General features: G+C 43.3%; 1 protein-coding gene and 2 non-coding genes across 3 annotated transcripts; all 3 read right to left on the minus strand.

Annotated features, from left to right (window-relative positions):
* Nucleotides 1-14,071: 14,071 nt before the first annotated feature.
* Nucleotides 14,072-19,642, minus strand: rpl18a (ribosomal protein L18a). Its single transcript, XM_044186045.1, has 5 exons — nucleotides 19,512-19,642; nucleotides 17,340-17,519; nucleotides 15,984-16,113; nucleotides 14,476-14,585; nucleotides 14,072-14,218 (listed from the first exon to the last, which is right to left on the minus strand). Exons 1-5 carry the CDS (start codon nucleotides 19,527-19,529, stop codon nucleotides 14,126-14,128), a joined length of 531 nt encoding a protein of 176 aa, XP_044041980.1. The 5' UTR covers nucleotides 19,530-19,642; the 3' UTR covers nucleotides 14,072-14,125.
* On the minus strand, nucleotides 16,788-16,919 carry LOC122871671. The gene has a single exon (XR_006376919.1). It is a non-coding gene; the product is annotated as a small nucleolar RNA SNORA68 (small nucleolar RNA).
* LOC122871670 lies at nucleotides 17,600-17,731 on the minus strand. The gene has a single exon (XR_006376918.1). It is a non-coding gene; the product is annotated as a small nucleolar RNA SNORA68 (small nucleolar RNA).
* Nucleotides 19,643-20,334: the final 692 nt, after the last annotated feature.

Below are 20,334 nucleotides of genomic sequence, written 5' to 3' on the forward strand. Positions count from 1 at the left end.
GTGACATCACAGACAGCTGTTATCTCAGGGTCGCCAATCAATAACGTCACAGCTGAAACTGATCAAACAGCAGGTACGTAAAATCCACAACCTCACAGTGAAATAAAAGTAATGTTACAGTCAGAAATACGGTGATGTCCAGGCAAATAAGAGCAAACGTGACCACATTTTATAAAAATCTTTTTGCTTAAACAAAACAGCGGCCCGAGGACAAGAAACAAAGGAGAATTGTGGGTAACACGAGATGGTGAACAGCTTTAATCTTTTAAAAAGATGCTGCCCAGTTAAATCTGTCTAATCACCAAACATTTGCTGCCATCTGTAATTAAACATCTCCTAATGACAGACTGAATCCTTGGCTTGGATTAAAATACAAGTCTAATATGAATCTAGATTAAATCTCACAGCCTCGTTCAGTAAATTGGACCAGTAGACTTTCTCTCTTATCTCCGCATTTGTTTTTTTGCAGAGCTGTAATGAAACTGTTCCCTCTTCCAGCCGTCCCTCCGGGCTCCAGGACGTCGTGCGTGTGATCCACCCCGGCTCGGGTTGCTCTCTCTGGGTGTGGAGCTCTGCGCTGAAAGCTCCTCTTCCTTGTTTTGATTGTGAGCAGGGAGCGGCTCGGACTCCGGCTCCAGGATGCTGAGACCAGCATGTCGTCACGTTGTTACACGAAGTACGAATAAGATGCATGAAGACAGAAACGCGACTGAAGGCAGATTACAGATGTCAGATTTCTGCTGATCAAACTACAGAATGACATTCAGAGAAAAAGAAAATGTAATTCACTGCAAAAAATAATAATAATAATAATAATAATAATAACGGAAATCTGAAATTAGATTCTGCGAAATCTCGTATGCAAAGCCAACTTTTTGCCCTGAGGGTGGCGCTAAAGGGAAGCTCATGCAGACTCCAAAATGGAAAATGATTATCCTCTGAGGAGCGGGAACGTGCTCTGTAAATTTCATGACTTTTGGAGATACCTCGACATGGATGAAAGTGTCGGTCGAGGAGAACTTTTTGTCCTGATGGTGGCGCCAGAGGAAAGTTGAGAGCTCAACAAAATCATTAGGATTCATCCTCTGGAGACCATGAATCTTAATTAGAGCTTAATCCTGGTTCCACTGGAGGAACTTAAAGGAGACCTCTACAGATCAGCACTGTCTGCGCTCGACTTTTAACCTCTTCCAGTCACCCACAGATACAGAAGGACACTACAGCAGACTAATACACAAGATACTGAAAATATTGACTCTTTAAAACCGAAGCCTTCAGGCAGGTCCGAGGTGTTTTCCATGCTGAATCGTGTGCGGGCTGCAGGCGTGAGAAAACTCAGACTCCTGTGTAATTATTTCCACTTTTACCTTCCTCAAATTATTTTCTTCATGTACTCAGACACACAAAGCTCCTACAGTCAGAATACCTGCGACCCTCCCGCTTCCTGTCACTGGATGCGTTTTACGGGATCACTGCAGGACGAATGGCTTGTTTCCGTCGTTCATCATTCACCCTGACTGAATGAACCCAAAAGGGAGGACGTGGAGGGCTGCTGAAAAACCAGCAGGACCACAAATCCAAGATCAGCTATTACATAAATCCCCAAACCTGGTTAACGATGACAGAAGTGATCTGAGCGTCATGAAATCAGTCAGGATCAATCAGCAGGTTCAAGACTGATGAGTTTGTTCTGGTTTGAGACCAATATGTCAGACTGACATGTGGTTTATCTGCCAGTGCGACCTCAGCTACATTCATATATTATGTTGTGAGTGCAGTTTCCTTTGCATATGTATTTTCTTTCGTTTATTTGTTTGATTGGACAGTTTTGTAAAGAAATTCTTCGGCAGCAGTGATTTATCTCAGATTTTCCTTCTGTTGATAACCAGTGTACGTTACCCTGCCGAAGTTAAATAGTTTGCCCAAAAAACAGCAGCAAAACACAAACGTTGCAGTTTTTGTTATTTTTGGGACCTTGCTGCTGCCCCCTAGAGGCTGCAACATTCAGTACGCCCCAAAATACAAGATTACACGAGACACAAGGTCTTACAAAGATAACAGGGGCAGACTTACAATCACAGTTCTCGCTAACTTCTGAAAGTAGTTCAGTTTTGTCAGCTGTCAGTTTTGTGGGTTGAAATGACAACAGTCACTGGCAGATTTGCTCAGTTGTACCTAGCTGGTTAATTAACTCTGTGAGTTAGTTGTAGAACAATGAAAAATGTTCCTAAAAATGTATTTGATGGCAACATACGTGCTTTATGCACTAATGATGGAAAATGAGGTTAAATCAGACCAATAGTTTTTCAGATGCCTGAGGCCAAGCGAAACATTGTACCAACAGACATCACTGTCCTGACGGAGAAGACCTGAAGCGAACAAATCGTGCAACGTCATCAACACTCGCGAGCTAGCAAGTAGCTTGCTCGTTAGCAAGTAGCTTGCTCGTTAGCAAGTAGCTTGCTTGTTAGCAAGTAGCTTGCTCGTTAGCAAACACTGTGTAAATAAGCAACCTGCACTTGCTCCCACAATTTACGTGACTTCGACTTTGTTTGTATCTGTAATCCTGGAGACCGGGGACATAGAAAAGAGGGATCCCAGAAACTACAACAAAGATCCACAGACCTTCATCCACTGCAGGTAAACACTAAACTTCCTGTCCAGCCACGACCTCACTTTTTCTTTGTCGGTTTTTCGGCAGAGCTTCCAGGCAAAAAGTTAAAAATCTTTATGCAGCTGAGGTTTTTTTGCGTCGTTGGTCAGTCTGTCACCCGCAGTTTCGTGCGAAGCGATTCGCTCGTGTCCCATAGAAAATGAATGGGGGGGCAAACTTTACCGTTAGCATGCACTGCTAGCACAGCAGGCTGAATTTATGACCTACCGCTGAGTGAGTCGACTACCAGAGATATTAAACACGAAAGTACAAACCAACAGTACTTCGGTGTGCATCAGGTTTCAAAGACCTTCATCAGCTCCGCCCGTTCCAGTGTTGAGAGGATGATGAAGTGCAGGGTGGACAGTCTGTAACCTCTCATCCTTTATGGCTCTGAAGAACAGAGGAGTCCATTGAGCAGAGGCAGGAACCAGAGACAGGAACCAGAGGCGTCCATGTTCTCAGCTGTCTGCAGACACTCGATCTCAGCGTGGACTCGATGAAAAGGTGTGAAGCTGTTTGTCAGAGTTTTTCTGTTGTTTCTCTCTGGTGTATTGAACGTCCAACGGGTATAAAAAGCCTCGCAGTCCAGTCTGGACTCTCGTAGATTCTCACGGAGCTTTAAAGGGCCAATCCGCCGCTTTTTGACCATATAAACTTCAGGTCGCTGTCACTGAAGAGAAAAAAAAGAGGGTTTTCTGCCATGTTTACAAAAGACAGCGGAAACAAACTTTTCGGTTTTCTGACTGGTCAGCAGTATGAAAGTCATGTGATTTTGTACTTTATCACATTACAAGTAAACATAAACAATTTTCAAAAGGTTTACTCTTTGTACACGTGGAGCCTATTTTATTTATATATATATATCACTTTATATTCTGCTCAGTAGCTTGTGAATTTGGGGATTAAAGGAGTCTTACTGATGTAACAATATCACCATTTATTTGTTGATTATATTTTGTATTATTAATCTGAATCTTGAAAGTTATCATATGAATGTAGTGCAGTAAAAAGTACAATATTTCCCTCTGAATTGTAGTGGAATAAAGTACAAGTACTTGAGTAAAGTACTTTCCACCACTGGCTGAAACATTTGGCTCCTTCTTCCATCGCTGCGGTTAAGACTTCGAGGCCCCAGACTTCCTCTAAACTTTCACAGATACCTTGACTCTGGTCTCCAGCAGGACTGGGAGTACTGGGTCGTCTGAACTGGGAGCTGCCAGTCCTCCAGGAACAGGATTACACACAACATCTCTGAGGAGTCTCACCTGACAAAAACGTGAGCGGTGGCGGGCTGGTCTGCTTATGGAAAGACGGTCGCTCTTCTTTAAGGACGCAGTGGACGTGGGATCCCAGTATATTAGCAGTGTGTCATGTCGAAGGTAAATTAAAGTTCAGAACTACTGTAAATCTGACGGTGTAGTCCCTCATTCGTCCAGGAGTGCTCTGTCGTAGAAAAGGTTTCAGTCGTAGTCATCTGGACGCTGTTTTCAGAATCAAGACGTTTCGGCTCCCATCCGGAAGTCATTCTCAATTGTGAAAATGGTCTGAGAACTCAGAAATTTAAGCTACTCTGTGTTGCATAAGCCCCGCCCTCAGGAAGGAGTCTACCTGAGTGTCTGCTGTTTAACCTGCCTAGTTTCACCTGAAACTGACCTAATTGTTTCCATGATGGCCCAGTAATCAGTAATCAGGCCTATTGTTTTCTGGCTGCTAATACACTGTTTTACAGTGATGACAGTGTATTAGCATGGAAACTATTAGGTCAGTTCAGGTGAAACTAGGCAGGCCAATCACATGCTAATCAGGTTCTTAACAGTGATGAGTAGCTTAAATTTCTGAGTTCTCAGACCATTTTCACAATTGAGAATGACTTCCGGATGGGAGCCGAAACGTCTTGATTCTGAAAACAGTGTCCAGACGACTACGACTGAAACCTTTTCTACGATACTGTAAATCTGCTCGTTATACTGTTTGGACCCGAAACGTGACCGTTACCGAGGATCGTCTCATATAGCAGTCTAACGTTAGCCCTAGCATGAGACACGCTGAGGTACTTGTGGCTAGCTCGCCACGTAGCCAGCTGCGTTGAGCTTGTTTGATGAAAACAGGAACTGAGACTGAGCCAGACAGGAAAAGTGCCACAAAACCAAAACTAGCAGCTAAAAGAGGCTAAAAAGAGATGGAGACGATTCACTTAAATACGATTAAAAGACGCCACTTGAAGAATCAGAGACAACTTTTAAATCACTTTTATTTCCAACATGTCTTACCTGTTTTATTATTATCATTGCTTATATCTTATGTTATTGTTGGGTATTTTATCCCATTTTATTTTTGTATTATTTTAATTGTCTGATTTTATTTGCCTCATTGCCTCCTGAAATATTTTAATCCTGGTGAAACTTTGTTTTGAAAAGTATAAATAAAGTTTATTATTTATTATTATTATTATTATAATTCCCAAAGACAGATAAAAACTGGGTAATCTCCGTGTTTTATCAACACAGAGAGTCTTATATGTGTCTTATATGATCGTGTCTTGTTGTTGATGAACAGACCGGTTGTGGCAGGTCGAGCCTCCAGATCTGAATATAAGGTCTCCTGTCTTCTAAATTACTTTAAGTTTAAACTTTGTCGACAGGTGACGTGTTTTATTGCAGATTTCTTTACATTGTGTTTGGTTTATCTGCTCTCACTGATTCAGTGAAGGCCTATTTGTGCCACTTACAGACTCTGTCTCCATGATCTGGTTTATTTTCTCTGAACTGCTGTGTCAGACAGCAGCTCTGTCTTTCTTCTCTTTATGGAAAATGTCCTCCACAAATTAGCTGTCCAAACATCATTTCCAAAACGGACAAATTGAATAATTCAGCCCGAACAGCAGAACAAACACACACTTTCACGCATGTTAATAGAATTAACGAGCTGCACTTAACTGTTTCCGTCTTTAAACCAACATCCTCTCCTGTAACGATTGCATTGATTAACTGCTAACAGCACAGACACTAACCCCCGATGCTAACAGAGCGGGACGCGTCCAGCTGAAGTCTCTCCAAAAACAACCGGAGTGCGAATGACCTGACCAGCAACACAAACGTTTCCAGGCCACCAAAGAAGAAGAAGCATCAGTCCGTGCGTAAGAGGCAGAGGAGAGTCTCTGTGGAGCAAATACAGCTGATTATTTTACTACACAAAGTGGAGCCCTGCTCAGAAAACTGATCAACTTAAACTTAAATTACTTCATTTTCTGGCCTGTAGTCCAAAATAAAAAAGTTCATTCAGAACCCGTAAAAGCTCATCAGGTGTAATGTCAGCTACAGGTCGGTGCTGCTGTTGAGCATTCAGTCAGACTGTCCCATCAGAGCAGCCGAACCATCAGTCAGCAGCTCCTGTCTGCAGTGGACCCGTGGACGGACAGACAGCCGTCTCTGGATCACTGTGAGACTGAAGGAAACTTAGAAACAGCAGGATTCTCAGGCAGGTTCTGCAGCGGCCTTCTTCTCTGATTTATGGACGTTTATTCTCGCCGGACATCAGAGATAACGATCTCTGAATGATTCAATGTTTCATGTCTGTGAGTTCAGATCTGACTGAGTAACGACTCTGAGGAGGTTTCTGACTCAAATCCACCTCCTGCAGTATCTCTGCCTCCCTTCAGCTCTCCGACTCCAGAGCACATGTGGATTTATCACAGTTGAAACACATACCACGTTTCGTCACTTGGGTTTTGGACATTTCATGTAAATCCACATGATGTAGGCACATGTGATTTTCAGATATTTCACGTGTGATAAATATAGCAACATGTTTTATACTTACATTTAAAATGTGAAATACGCAGATGATTGGTTTTCGAACATTTCACGTCTGCTTTTTCCCTGTTTTACTGGAAATGAAAGGCTCCTCTTATCCCAGCTTCCCCTCTGGTTCATGTTACCCCACTCCCCCCTACTTGAAGTTAAATCTTTATCCATCATGCTGAAGTCTCTCCTCTGTACTCGCCCTCCTCTTCCATCCTCGCCTCCATCGTCTTCCTGATTCTCAACCGTCCCGGCGCCACGAACGAGGAGTTTGTCCTTCATTTTCTCTGAGCCTCCTAAGATTCGACGGGCAGAAAGTTCAAAGTTCCCCCTCCAGTTTTCGCTGAGCACCCTCTCTGGGAGTAAAGCCTCCTCTGAGTCCAGCCTGACAGTGTTTCACCAGGATGAGATTCAGACCCTGGACTCGGGTCAGGACGGAGGAGTCCAGTTATCGTCAGCCTAACGAGCAGCGTGGTGTACGACAGTTGCGAAGCCCGAAAACCAGCGAACCTGGAGCCTCTTCAGACAGCAGGCTTTATGTACCTCTGCTCTGCTCTCAGTGTAATCATGTGCTTTCTTATGAAAGTGAACATCACAAGATGAGCTAATTTTTCTTTCATTTTCATGGCCCCACTGAAAAATCACAGTATACAACAGTGAAGTGTACCATGGACGGTATAGTGGTGGCCAGATTAACCTGTTGGGAGGCCCTGGGGCCCCTTTAACCCCCCATTCCTCTGATAATTAGAATAAAAACAATACATGCAACACATACACACAACTGAAATAAGCTTTTAGCTCGAGCTCAAGCAGGATCAGTCATTATCCAATGATTTCACTCCGCGTGTTTGCACGCTTATCCTCCTTATGACTTTCCATCTAGCGCCACCATCAGGTCGACATGTTAACGTGTCCGACACTTTGGTTTCTGACCGAACACCTGCAGTTTAAAAAAGGGCTTAAAACTTATTTTCTGCTGCCTTCTAATCTTGAGTTTATCGCTCTGCCTCGTGAATGAACTGTGCTGAATAAATAAGCAATTTGTCATTTTCCTTTGTGTTTAGTGCTAATTAGCAAACGTTAGCATGCTAACACACTAAAATAAGATGGATAACCGCAAGGGGGGCGCAAGCCGGTGTCTTCTTGTGCCAGTCCCACGTTGTGTCAGGAAGGGCATCCGACGTAAAACACACGCCAAATTAAAAATGCGAATCGTGAAAATGACTTCCATACCGGATCGGTCGAGGCCCGGGTTAACAACGACCGCCACCGGTGCTGTTGACCCGCAGGGTACCGGTGGAAACTGGACTACTGTTGGTCGAAGACGAAGAAGGAGAGGAGGATGGATGTAGTGAGAGAGGACATGAAGCTAACTGGTGTGAGTGAAGAGGACGCAGAGGACAGGGTTAGATGGAGGCACATGATTCGCTGTGGCGACCCCTGAAAGGGAACAAGAAGAAGCCTGTTAGCATGCTGATGTTAGCATGCTGATGTTAGCATGCTGATGTTAGCATGCTGATGTTAGCATGCTGATGTGCAGCCTCACAGAGCTGCAGACTCTTAATGTTGCTTTGGTTTGTTTGGGGTTTTCTGGGGAACTTTAGGTGAACTGACCCTTTAACATCATAGACGGCAGCTATGAAATCATTTATACGCCTCAGTGTTTCGTTCAGTTTCACCTGAAGCTCTTCCAAACGGTTGCAGCACCAGGTGTTGGCCACTCGATGTCACCGTTTTGACTGAATGTAACGTTGAAACACAAACGGTCCAGTTCTTCACAAAGCTTTGTTTCCCAACTCTCTGCACAAAACCTCTGTGTGCTGGGCATCAGAAACTTTCATAACACCCTGTGTGTGTGTGTGTTTCCACCTTTTTATAAAAGTAGCCTGTAGCTGGTCATGGTGATCCTCTGTAAAAGCTGTTAAGGGTTTGTTGATCTTTGTGATTACATGTCGTCTTGGCTCCGGCAGGTCCGAAGATTCGTGGGAGGTTCTGAGAAACATTAATGCGAGGGAAAGTGTTTGGCTGGTGTGGACGGAGCTTTTAGCACATTCCTCTGCAGCAGAACGTAGACGTGGTCTGGGTTCAGTCCTGGTTTGTCCCGGCTTCGCTCTCCTCCTGGAGAAAACTGGGCAAACTTAAAGCCAGTCAATCAAACGCTTTGAATCTGACTCAGCAGGTTGTGGATTCTGCCATGCTGCCGATAGCTGAGCTGGCGTTTACTCCGCACTGAAGAAAGGTAGTCTTGTGTTTGAAACATGCTCTGTCTTTTTTCTCTGGAGGGAAACCATTCGGGAAACTCCTGACCTCCAGCTGGAGCGCTGCAAAGATGATTTAACAGCTAGAGGTGACGATTATTTAGTTTCAGACCTCTGCTAAAATATGACGAGCCTACTGATGATTCTATGTGACAAGTCCAACCACGTTATTTTGGTCACTAAGACGAGAGTAAAGGCCTGCAGCCGGATGTCGCTGCACAACTTTCACTTTAATGTATGCACTGATTTGGAATGTGAATTATTAATTGAAGGTGTTATTAAAGTTGGGTTTTGGTTTATTCAGTATTCAGGTATTTAATAGGTGAGTTCATGGATAAATGAGTGTACTGTAATATATAAAGGGGTTTTAAAGGTTTATAAGGTGTAAAAAAAAAAACTTAAAATGTGCAAAATAACTTTACAAATACCTCTTAATTTGGACTTGTACCTTAAAAAGCACCTTCATTTTTCAATCAAGGGGAAAATTTAGCGGTTCACCCTAAATTTGGGTAATGATTAATGATCCTGTTTGCAGTTGGATGCGTCCTGTAAACATTTGTACACTTTTCTAACTGCAGTCTTTGGGGAAAATGCTTTTTAGGCTGCAGGCTTTCGTAGTTGTTTGTTTTCAGTGCCGTGGTTTGGATCTGGGACTAAACGGCAGCCAGTCTGACTCGGCCTCGCTGTATCTAGCTCTCTTCATACGTCCACGCTGTAACTGCAGCGACACACAGAGGAAATCACTCCGCCCCTCTGTGCTGCGATCAGGCCTTTAGTATTGTCCTGTCTGATAATGTCTTTGTGCTGGGGTTCGTGTCGCTGTTTACCTCCTTCACACAGAGGGGAGTCCTGGCTCTGAGGGTTGGACCTGACCACAGTCTGGTCTCAGCCCCTGCCAGGTTTACTGTTCTGTGGCCGGGACCGAAGGCTCGAGGCGGCCGCGAGGCTTTGTGGATCGCCGGCCTTCCAAGAACTCTCCGTGGGCACCGAGTGGCAAAGCCTCAAGCCACAAGATCCACAGGCATAAAGGCTCTTAGTGTCGGGGCTTCAGGAAGCAGCTGGCAGGTAGAGATGAGGACGGACTGATGGATGTGGAGGAGGTGGAAGGTGGAGAGGATAATTGTCTTGAACAAGGGGAAAGTTTTTACAAGAGCTGCTCTGAAGACGTTGTGGTGGCAGTACTGGGGACGGACTCTTGGCTTCTGTAACCGCTGAGTGTCCTGATGAGGTCTGAAAACTCTTACAGGATATCTGTAGCTCCTTATAAACCCTGAATGAGACAATGCATTTAACTCTCGGGGAACTTAGATACTGACATAGAGCTGAGTCTGAAGTGCATCATTTATCGTAGACCCGCTTTTACAACACAACTGGATTTTGTGCTCCTTAAAGGTGGCGTATGCGATTCTGGAGAAGTCCAGTACCACGAAAAACACCATGATACAGAGCGAACAGCGACACAGCAAGCAACGTAACTGACGTTAGCTAGGCTGTGGGTTAGCTTAGCTCGGCTGTGGGTTAGCTTAGCTCGGCTGTGGGTTAGCTTAGCTCGGCTGTGGGTTAGCTTAGCTCGGTTGCGGGCTAGCAGACTGCTCCTACAGTAACTTCTGCGAAGCTAACAGCCAGAGGGGACGAGACGGTTTCCCAGAGCCCAGAGCCAGCACAGCAGCTCCAGAAAGCGACGCTCACAACTCTCCTGCTGCTACAGCTAACATAGGTCACTAAACTGGACATTGATCATTAACATCTCTGCCATACTTGAATAATTGTGCAATATTCTGTGATAATACTCCTGTGCAATATTAGTTTTCCCATGTTAGTTTTTCCTATTTATGGATATTGATATTATTCATACCTCCATTACTGCTGTGCAATATCTTAATAATCTCAATAAGCTACACTTAACTCAACAGTACATGCACCACTGCTTATTACTTATTACTTATTACATTGTATTATTATACTGTATTATCATCATCAACCGGTAAACCCACTTGGTACTTCACACTTATTTTATCTTATACTTATACCCACCTGGTACTTAATGTATTTTCTGACCTGTTTTTATAGTTTTTATAGTGTATCGTATTATATTTTTTGCTAGTACTTTCTCCTGTGTGCACTGACAGAAAGGCGAGCTGCTGTAACAAAGAGTTTCCCCACGGGGATCAATAAAGTGTTTCTGATTCTGATCGCAACAGCAGCAGATCTTGGCAAACTAGAAGGTCAGCTGGGTTTGTTTTGATTTGTGTACCTGTGGCACCAAACTCTCATCATAAACTGATGAAATCTTTATCCTTTCACACCAGGAGGTGATTATTCCCGCAGCAACCTTTTATCAAACATCCTCAAACGCCGCTTTTAAAGCGCGAGTGTTATTTTCTGTGAGCGAGAGCCATTAGCGGGCCTGTACTTCGTGTTTCACTCACAGAGGGAAGTCTACAGTATTTCAAACATTTATGTCGGGCAGAAACAGCCAGTCATATTTAACGGCCTCTGACTTCTTGGCGATACTGCGTTCACAATGAGCTCCGCTGGGAAGAACTTTCTGTGGAGTCAAAAAACCCTGAGAACGTTTAAATGTGTTTCTAAGCAGTCTCTTAATTCCCACAATGAAAAAAAAACCCTGCAGTATATACTGAGCTTCTTTGTATGGAATTGATTTCTGAAGCCATAACCTGTTTCCTGTCAGAAGTGCCCTTTAAAGAGCTGCTCACAAATAATGGAAAATGTTGCTGCTAAGCGAGCACTAATAGTTGGATCCGGCTCATAAACATGCGGCTGTATATTAGAATTTAATTAAGCATCAGAATCGCCAGTTTGAGTCCCATTTTTCTGCTGTTTGGTTTGGAGTGAGCTCCACATACCGCCGGGCGAAGTCAGCTCAGACTTTTTTCATGTATTTGTAATGATTTTACATGTTTATGACTGTGACTCATTGAAAAGAATGTTTTCCATCACCGAGTGAGGTCTTTTCTGCAGCCACCCACTGTTCCCACTCCTTCGTACACACCCAGTTAACTCCCATCAAACTCCATAGCACCTCCACCTCTTCTACTGTAGCACCAGCCGGCTCCCAGCGTGCTGCCTGATAATGAGCCAGACAGCATATTATAATGAGCTTCCACTTCCTGGCTAAAGCCTGCAGGTAAAAGCCACTTGGGCCGAGTCCAACTCACAACTGTATTCATTTATAAACCACCTTTAATACAAGTTTGTGCCGTTCAAAACTACAATCTGCTTTTAGAGGGTTTTACAGCCATGCTAGCAGCTCTGCGAGGTTGCCCTCGAGCTAAATGCTAACAAGGCCTGCAGCTAATGATTATTTTTCTAATCGATCGATCAGTCGGGTCTATAAAACATCAGAAAACAGTGACACGGTGATGTCATTTTGTCCGAGCCGCATTTAAAAACCTTTAATTTATCATGTTCAGACAGAAGCAGCAAACTATCACATTTGAAAAAGATGAAAACATCAAATATTTGGCTTTTTTTTTTTTTTGCTTGGAAAGTGACTCGATTGTCAAAGTAGTTGCTAATTAATTTTCTGTCGAGCCACTAGTCGATTATTGGACCGTTTGGTTTTTTAACTTAATGGAGAAATGAAGGGGCCTCTGGCGACATCGGTCACCTTGATTTAGATTTAGATGTTTGCCGTGTTTCCAGGAGGAAATGAAGGATTCATTAACAGTATTTTAAGGGATTATTGTTTCATAGTGACAACACACTGGATACACAAGATACACTTAAACACTTTCAGGAGGATTCAAACACAGACTTTATTTCCTTTCAGCGGCGACGTGGTTTGTTTCGATCACTGCGGCACCAGAACTCCTCCAGAAACTGATGAAGCGTCACGAAGCCTTATATCTGGCGTTCATCACACTCATCCAGCAGCTGCTGGTGTTTCAGTGTGGAGTAAAGTGGAGGAGCCACCACCATGGAGGCGCTCCGCTGGTGTGCTACACCTCCCTCACAGGTGAGAGCAGCTGCTGACTGAGTCACAGGTGTCTTTGTTTTAAAGGGTCACAAAGCAAAACAGTTGGGAACAGCTGGACTCAGTGATGACTGAACTGAGTGAATCCTTAATTAATGATGGAAACATTAGCTAGTGACTCACTCCGTCTTAAATTATTAAAGTTAAAATGATTGAAATGCTGAATTATAACTCGTGTCAAACTACTGAGTGAGCTGAATAAGTTACCTGTGAGAACTCCATGATGAGCCGCTTCGCCGCCATGTCTTAGAGAACAGCGCCCCCACGTGGGCAGGTGCTGCAGGAGCATCCGTCCGGACCCGGCTGCACTGACGCTGGGCGACGTCATTACGCGACAGCGGAAGTTATTGACGTGGGCCCGCCATGTGAGACTACAGAGTGCCTAAGACGGACTACAAAACGCGCTTCTGTGCGTTTTATTACCGTGTTGTTCCAGGCAGGCGATGTAGACGTGGGCAACGTATGACTTCACTCACGAGGTTGGGTGGAAATAATTAAGGAATAAAAGCAGGAAGTGGGCTCAGTACGTAATGACGTCATACCATTCATAGACACATTCCTGTTTTTTTTTTATTCATTTGAATGGTCAGGAGGAATTATAGTATTTAATAACACTGCAACAGCAGACATGAACAGCTGCAGCACCTGATGCACGAGGACTGAAAGGAGATGAAGAGGGAGAAGTGACCCACGTCCTCTTCATCACAGTTCATGAGGATACAGTCTGTCTCCTGGGCCACTGAGATACTTCACCCTTCTCTACACAGGGTCAAAGGTCAGGCAGCTACAACAAGAAGTCCATAAAACCCGACAAAGGACGCCTCGCGCCCTTCGTCTTGTTGGTCAAACTGTCCTGTAAACGTCCTGTCTCGCCTCGTGACTGTGCTGATGCGGATACTCGCATCTTAAACTCCCAAACTTTAGCTGAAAACACAAGTTAGTAAATATGTTTGGTCAGAATCATCTGTTAAATAAAAAGATTCCCTTCAATCTGGAAAAGATTTTGTTTGTCTGAAGTGAAAAATCTGTGTTTTTTTATTTTCCTCCATTTTTACCCAAACGAGGAAATAACTTTTCTGCGGTTTCTGTGTTCGGCACAGAAAGCATCCGCAAACTCCTCAGCTCAGGAAACACACGAGAGACCAGACGAAAACACAAAGACACGCTCCAGTTTCCAGGGTTGATGCCCAGAAGAAGACAGTGCGTTTTCTCATTTTCCAGATTGAATTAACAGACGATCCTGATTAATTGACTCTCATATCCTGTTTGTACTGAACTGTTGACAGGGAATCGCTGTGTGTGTGTGTGTGTGTGTGAGATCGATATATGTAAATAAAAGAAATCACCCAATAACGACAGCTCTTTTTCTATTAGATTATTTTTATTTTTTCCCGCACAAAGTGAAAAAACGCTTTTAGTAGAAGGTGTTTGGTCTCTTGGTGGTGAAGCGGGGTTTGTGCTGGCGACGCAGGACCCTGTGAGGCAGAGGGAACTTGATCTTGGAGTCCTGCAGGAGAGGAAATAATGTTCAGGTTCAGACAGCGTAGATGCAACCAAACTTACTTTAAAATCTGCAGTTAATAATCGTCTGTCGCCAGTTTCAGAACCGCCAGGTTTGAAGATGGAAGCTGGAAATCTGGAAGAGGAATCTGGCTTTTTTGTCTGGCGGGTTTTTAAAAAGTGGAGCTGACAAACGTGGAGGCAGTCCAGAGAGAGACCCGCTGACCACACCGGGTTCACAAAGCACAGCCGGAGGAGACTCACGTGGAACTGCTTGATGGCGGGTCTGCGACACTTGTTGGCAGCGATGACCTGGACCTTCATGATCTGGATGGAGTGGGCGCGAGCACGATGGCGAGCTCCCATATCACGATCTGACAGACACAGAGAGACATTTTAGCACGAGCCGACCTTTAAACCAACACGGGCGAGAAGTCGCACAAGTGCTTTCAACATGTGGCTTTATCTGCTGATGAAGACTGCGCGCTATGGTCAAAACTTCCAGAACGAGCGAGTAAGAGGACCATGAGTGAGCTGTCTTCGTTCTGAGTTGATTAGAAGGAAATGAGCTATTCATTATAACTGAACCCATTGAAGTGTTATTAAATTATTTGGCCTAAAATCAATAAATATGCCAGAAAAAACGGGACAAATTCACAGCACATGTTCGGAGTTAATGCTGTTTTCTTCTTATTTTGGCTTCTGAGTTCAGCTGGAGGTCAAGCAGTTAGTTGATCAATCGATCAAGAGAAAAAGTTATTTATTTAAGTATTTGTTAGTTAAAATCAGGAAACATCTCTAGTGACTATATTATTATAATATTATTCATAGATTTGAATCTGTTTGCAGGATGTTTTACAGAGCAGAGTCACATTTTACACACTTAATGTGCAAACACTGTCTGAAACGACAGACTGCTCAGCTGCAGGTAAACAGAGTCACTACGCTCAGCTGATTCATATTCTGACAGACCGGAGCTCACGCTGAACGCTCACCCTTATATTCACGCTTTAATGCTGACCTCAAGTGCAGGAACTTCATATTCGGTCGAATTTACTTTCTACCCTCGCCGTTTGTTTATGCCGCATAGATGACGAAGCAGCTAAATCCAGTCATGGAGAACAGAAACAGCTAAACGGTAACTAGCCTAGCCTAGCTTAGCAGCAACTGCCATCTTTGCTTTTGACAGTTTCTCTCTTTGGTCTGTGTAATCAGTCTAAAAACGAGGCACTACATCCCGTCCACCTGTTACAGTTTACCCAGTCTCCTTTGCTGTAGTTACTTCTCTCTGCCTTTATATTTCCCAACAGTATTTACATTTAAGCTTCGTTTTGCTCTGTATCACGTTTACTGAAGCGTTCCCACGCGGCTGGACACGCAGGGTTAACTACACCTGCCTGCAGGAAGTCATTACTTTATCCAAAATAACTACAGACGTGACTGAAATTATGTCGTTAGTGTGTGGCGGTTTCAGAAACTAGACCTATTTACAAGAGCCAAATTATTCCAAGCTTGGTTTAAATGTCAGCGTGGCTAACGAATGCTGAATACGGCTAATCAAAGTTTACACGCAGAGCGGGAGGAAAACGTTAGCGGCCCTGACCCCTGACTGGAAACCCGGCATCTGTTTCACTTTGTTCTGCTGCCTCTTCTCGCTAAAACCCCAGAAGAAGAGCAAACTTTCCCCGTTACCTGCGTCTCTCGAACTACCTGCAGTAACCCGCCGTTCGACGAGGTGTGTGTGTGTGTGTGTGTTGTGTATTTATACTCACAGCACTGAGTGACGGCTCCAGAGGTGGTCAGGTCTCTGTACTCTCTGTACATGTTGTGGGTGCCGCTACGAGAGTCGTAACGCAGCCAGATACCGAAGTTCTTCACCTTCAGTGGGGTCTTCTCGTGGACCTGAACGAGTCCAACGACAGCAGCAGGACGTCAGTCACTTCACACTAGCAATTACACAAACTATACAGAGACACAACTGGAAACCACAGACAGACTCCAAGACCAGATGCCAGGAAAGCAGATAGGATGCATGACGCAATGATAAACACGTAGTCCTACAACATGGTGAACAAAAAGTAAGATACAATAATATTTTTACAAATATTAGAAACTTTTTAAAAACAGACGGCAAATTACTGACGACAGTAAAAGCTGGAAGAATCTGAAACAGAAATGATACCCGTATGAGCTCTGACATCCTAACACCACCTTCACCACGTAGTCACCCAGTTTTAACACGACGACACAGCTGACGCCGAGCAGGAGATTCTGCACATTTCCCATGTAGCACGTCAGAGGAATAAAACACGTTCGGTGGCAGCGACGTCCCTACGAAACGACTTTAAGCCTTAAAGATCCCCGAGCCCAGAGACGCAGTTCGGTCTGTGTTTGAGTGAGCAAGTCAGGAAACAAAAGTACATTTTTGTCTTTATCTTCACAAGGTGGTCACATCTCTGTATATAGAAAGATGGTGTCAGCGCCGACTGTGACTTTACTAAGCAGGTATGAGCCAGAAGTAACTGATCCACATTACTTGTAGTTTCTTTCCATTCTTACGTTATATAAAAAGGACGGTTTGTCGACCCCTGAATTCACTTTCAAAGGCACTGCGGCGTCAGAGAAAGGCGACAAGGATCTGTTTTCTGTTTGCACACCAGACAAAATCATACCACTGAAACGATACGACCTTTGGGTTTGGGTGCACGAGTATATCGCTGTGCTACAACACGAACAGGAGGGTTGTATTTCCTTACGCTATATTAAAATGATCCCAAGGAGTTCAGTGCTGTGAGGTTTACAGATTTTAAATTTGGGGGAAAGACACACTGGAATCTGATTGTACTCGGTGTCAGCAGTTACACGAGGAAGGCTGCAGAGACAGACTGAAGACCGAAACACTCGATGTCGTCATGGTTAAAACTGCAGAAAACAATTTGACTTTTTTTTTTGGCGACAGACTTGCAAAACAATAGCTAAGTCAAAACTCAGGACTTTAAATTCAATCTGTCAGATAATCCTGACTGGATAATCCAGATCGAGCATTTGAGGCAGAAAAAAAGAACTGATCTTTGTCCGCAGAGTTTAAAATGTTAGATTTTGCCACCAATACAGGCCCGAAGACCTACCAGGCCACAGTAGACGGTCTCTCCAGAGGCCTTCTTCATCTTCCTCAGCTGGGAGACGAAGTACCAGAAGCGGGACTTGGCCACGACATGGTTGGGGGCGAAGATCCTCATCCGGTAGAGAGGAGGGGCAGGGTTCTTGGCAGAGGGCAGGAGACGCCCAACGACTTTGTACTCCCTAAGCTGGATTGAGAGAAAAGCGTAATCTGTTAGGATCCAGGTGCGTCACACAGAAGTTCACGATGAGGCATTTAAAAAGGACGGTTTGTCGACCCTTGAATTCACTTTCAAAGGCACTGCGGCGTCAGAGAAAGGCGACAAGGATCTGTTTTCTGTTTGCACACCAGACAAAATCATACCACTGACACGATACGACCTTTGGGTTTGGGTGCACGAGTATATCGCTGTGCTACAACACGAACAGAAGGGACATTAAAATGTGGATTTAGTGGAGCTTATTTTGGAAAAAGGTGCACATTTAACACTTGTGGTGTTATATTTTCTTTCTCATGTTCTCTCCTATGAAGAGGGGCTGGGCTGACAAACGCAGGTGTTAAATAAACTCCAGCTTATTAAAAATGCTGCAGCCAGAGACTAAAACGCATCACTCCTATTTTAACTTCTCTTCGCTGGCTCCCAGTAAAACAAAGAATTGATTAGCTCCTTCCTACGTGGCTGACATGCTCACTGAATACACACCGGTCAGATCACCAAGTAAAACTCTTTAACTCCTCCCTCTAAGTGTCAGTCTGTGTGACCCGAAGTCACTAAACTGGACATTGATCATTAACATCTCTGCCATACTTGAATAATTGTGCAATATTCTGTGATAATACTCCCGTGCAATATTTAGTTTTCCCATGTTAGTTTTTCCTATTTATGGATATTGATATTATATACCTCCATTGCTGCTGTGCAACATCTTAATAATCTCAATAAGCTACACTGAACTCGACAGTACATGCACCACTGCTTATTACTTATATTATTACATTGTATTATAATACTGTAGTATTATCATCAACCGGTAAACCCACTTGGTACTTCACACTTATATCTTATACTTAAACCCACCTGGTACTTCATTTATTATCTGACCTGTATTATAGTGTATTGTATTATATTGTTTGCTAGTACTTTCTCCTGTGTGCACTGACGTAAAGGCGAGCTGCTGTAACAAAGAGTTTCCCCACGGGGATCAATAAAGTATTTCTGATTCTGATAAAGGTCTCACTAGACCCAGAATCAATTCAAAATCAGCTCACGCTGCCTTCAGTCATTATGGTCCTGCTCTCTGGATTTCTCTACCACATGAACTAAGGTCGGCTGCAACAGTGTCTTCTTTTAAAAGCACTTTTCCACACGCTTTTAGTTGGGTGTAAAGTGTGAGGTTAACAGTTTTTAAATCATACAATCAGTGTTTTTATCATTATTATTACTTTAATAATAACACCTACGTATCGTATTCCATTATTATTGTAATGCGTTTTTATTTTATGTTTCCATATTTGTGATACCTCCCTCTCTTATATGTTGTTATCATGCATATATGCCTATTTTTCTTGCTTTTAAAGCACGCCTGTCGTATGAAATGTAGAAATAAACCTGTCTGCCTTGTTTCTCTACAGGTATGTGGGTGGGAGCATGGCTTTATATGTAATCATTTTAAAAACAGATTGCATTTTGATTATTACATACGTGTCCCGTGTTAAAAACCGCGTTGAGAGCACACGGCACCGGGAAACACACTTTAGCGGCTAACGTTAGCTTTCATGGGAGCTAAGTTAGCTAAACGCTCGGGCTAAAAGCCGATCATGCGGTACGTTAAACGGACAATTTTAGCGCGATTACTGATCTAGTTGAGATCTTTCAGGAGTTGTAACTGGTCTTTTACTGTTTGTGAATACCTGTCATTTGATTCGGGGCTCTAACTGTACAACACGCCGTCCCATTTCAAGCCAGCGCTGTCCACATTGTCCACATGGTACAGCGGACGCCATGTTGTAAGTTAGCCGCAAAAGCATCGTGACGAAAAAGACTCAGATTATCACTTAAATGTGGACTTTATGGGGACATTTACGCATAAATCAAACAAACATAATGTTATAAAGCTACATCGGTTCATACAGTCCGTGTGTTGTTAGCAGATATTGGTAAATAAACAGTTTTACGTACTGTGCCGGACGCCTTCATGGTGTCTCTCGCTCACTGCCACAGTAAAAGAGGAAGCAGGAGGGCGGAGACTGCGCACGTCAAGAGGAGGGAGGGGGCGGGACTTCCGGGGCGGCAAGGCGGCGTCAACCGGGCTGAAGATGGGTTCATATTCGACAAAAACACAGAAGCTCACTTATGCAGCTGTGTCTCTTCAATATGTTTATTTATTTAATGTTTATTTTTTTTATAGGGACAAGAATAGATGAGCCTTTAAAATACACAAACACTGGTACAATAAAATTACTATAAAACTCAAGTTTTAACTTGAGTTTATTCAGTCAGGATCCATTGAGTTCTGTGAGTGATGAGTTTCCACACATCGCTCCCCTGTATGGACAATAATGATAATAATAATAATAATAATAATAATAATAATGATGATGATAAACTTTATTTAGAAAGCACTTTTCAAAACAAAGTTGCAAAGTGCTTCACATGCACTGACCCAGGATTAAAACATTTCAGGGCCGCAATGAGGAAACAAAATCATTTAATTAAATTAAAATAATACAAAAAAAAAACAATAATATAAGATAAAACCAATAATAAAATATATAGCCAAACCTGTAAAATCTTTGATAATATTGTTTAGTTTTCTCTGGAAAAACACAACACATTATACAAAAAAAGGTCTGTTGTGATGTTCAGTAATGATATGGAGATATGAGAGTATTACATTATATTTTATTATAATATACTTTCAATAATACATTCTAAACCTGTCTGGCTAAGAAAATAAAAAACTTCATGTTTTTTCCCCACTTAGTTTAAAATGTCTATTAAT

Source organism: Siniperca chuatsi, linkage group LG23 (genome assembly GCF_020085105.1).
Source record: "Siniperca chuatsi isolate FFG_IHB_CAS linkage group LG23, ASM2008510v1, whole genome shotgun sequence".
Classification (NCBI taxonomy): domain Eukaryota; kingdom Metazoa; phylum Chordata; class Actinopteri; order Centrarchiformes; family Sinipercidae; genus Siniperca; species Siniperca chuatsi.

What these genes read in the sequence shown, in the direction of transcription:
- rpl18a (XM_044186045.1), bottom strand. An exon ending in AGACCGTCTACTGTGGCCTG is followed by an intron (nt 16,114 to 17,339) that starts GTAGGTCTTCGG and finishes GGACTCGTTCAG; the next exon opens with GTCCACGAGAAGACCCCACT. An exon ending in CCGCCATCAAGCAGTTCCAC is followed by an intron (nt 14,219 to 14,475) that starts GTGAGTCTCCTC and finishes CCTCTCCTGCAG; the next exon opens with GACTCCAAGATCAAGTTCCC.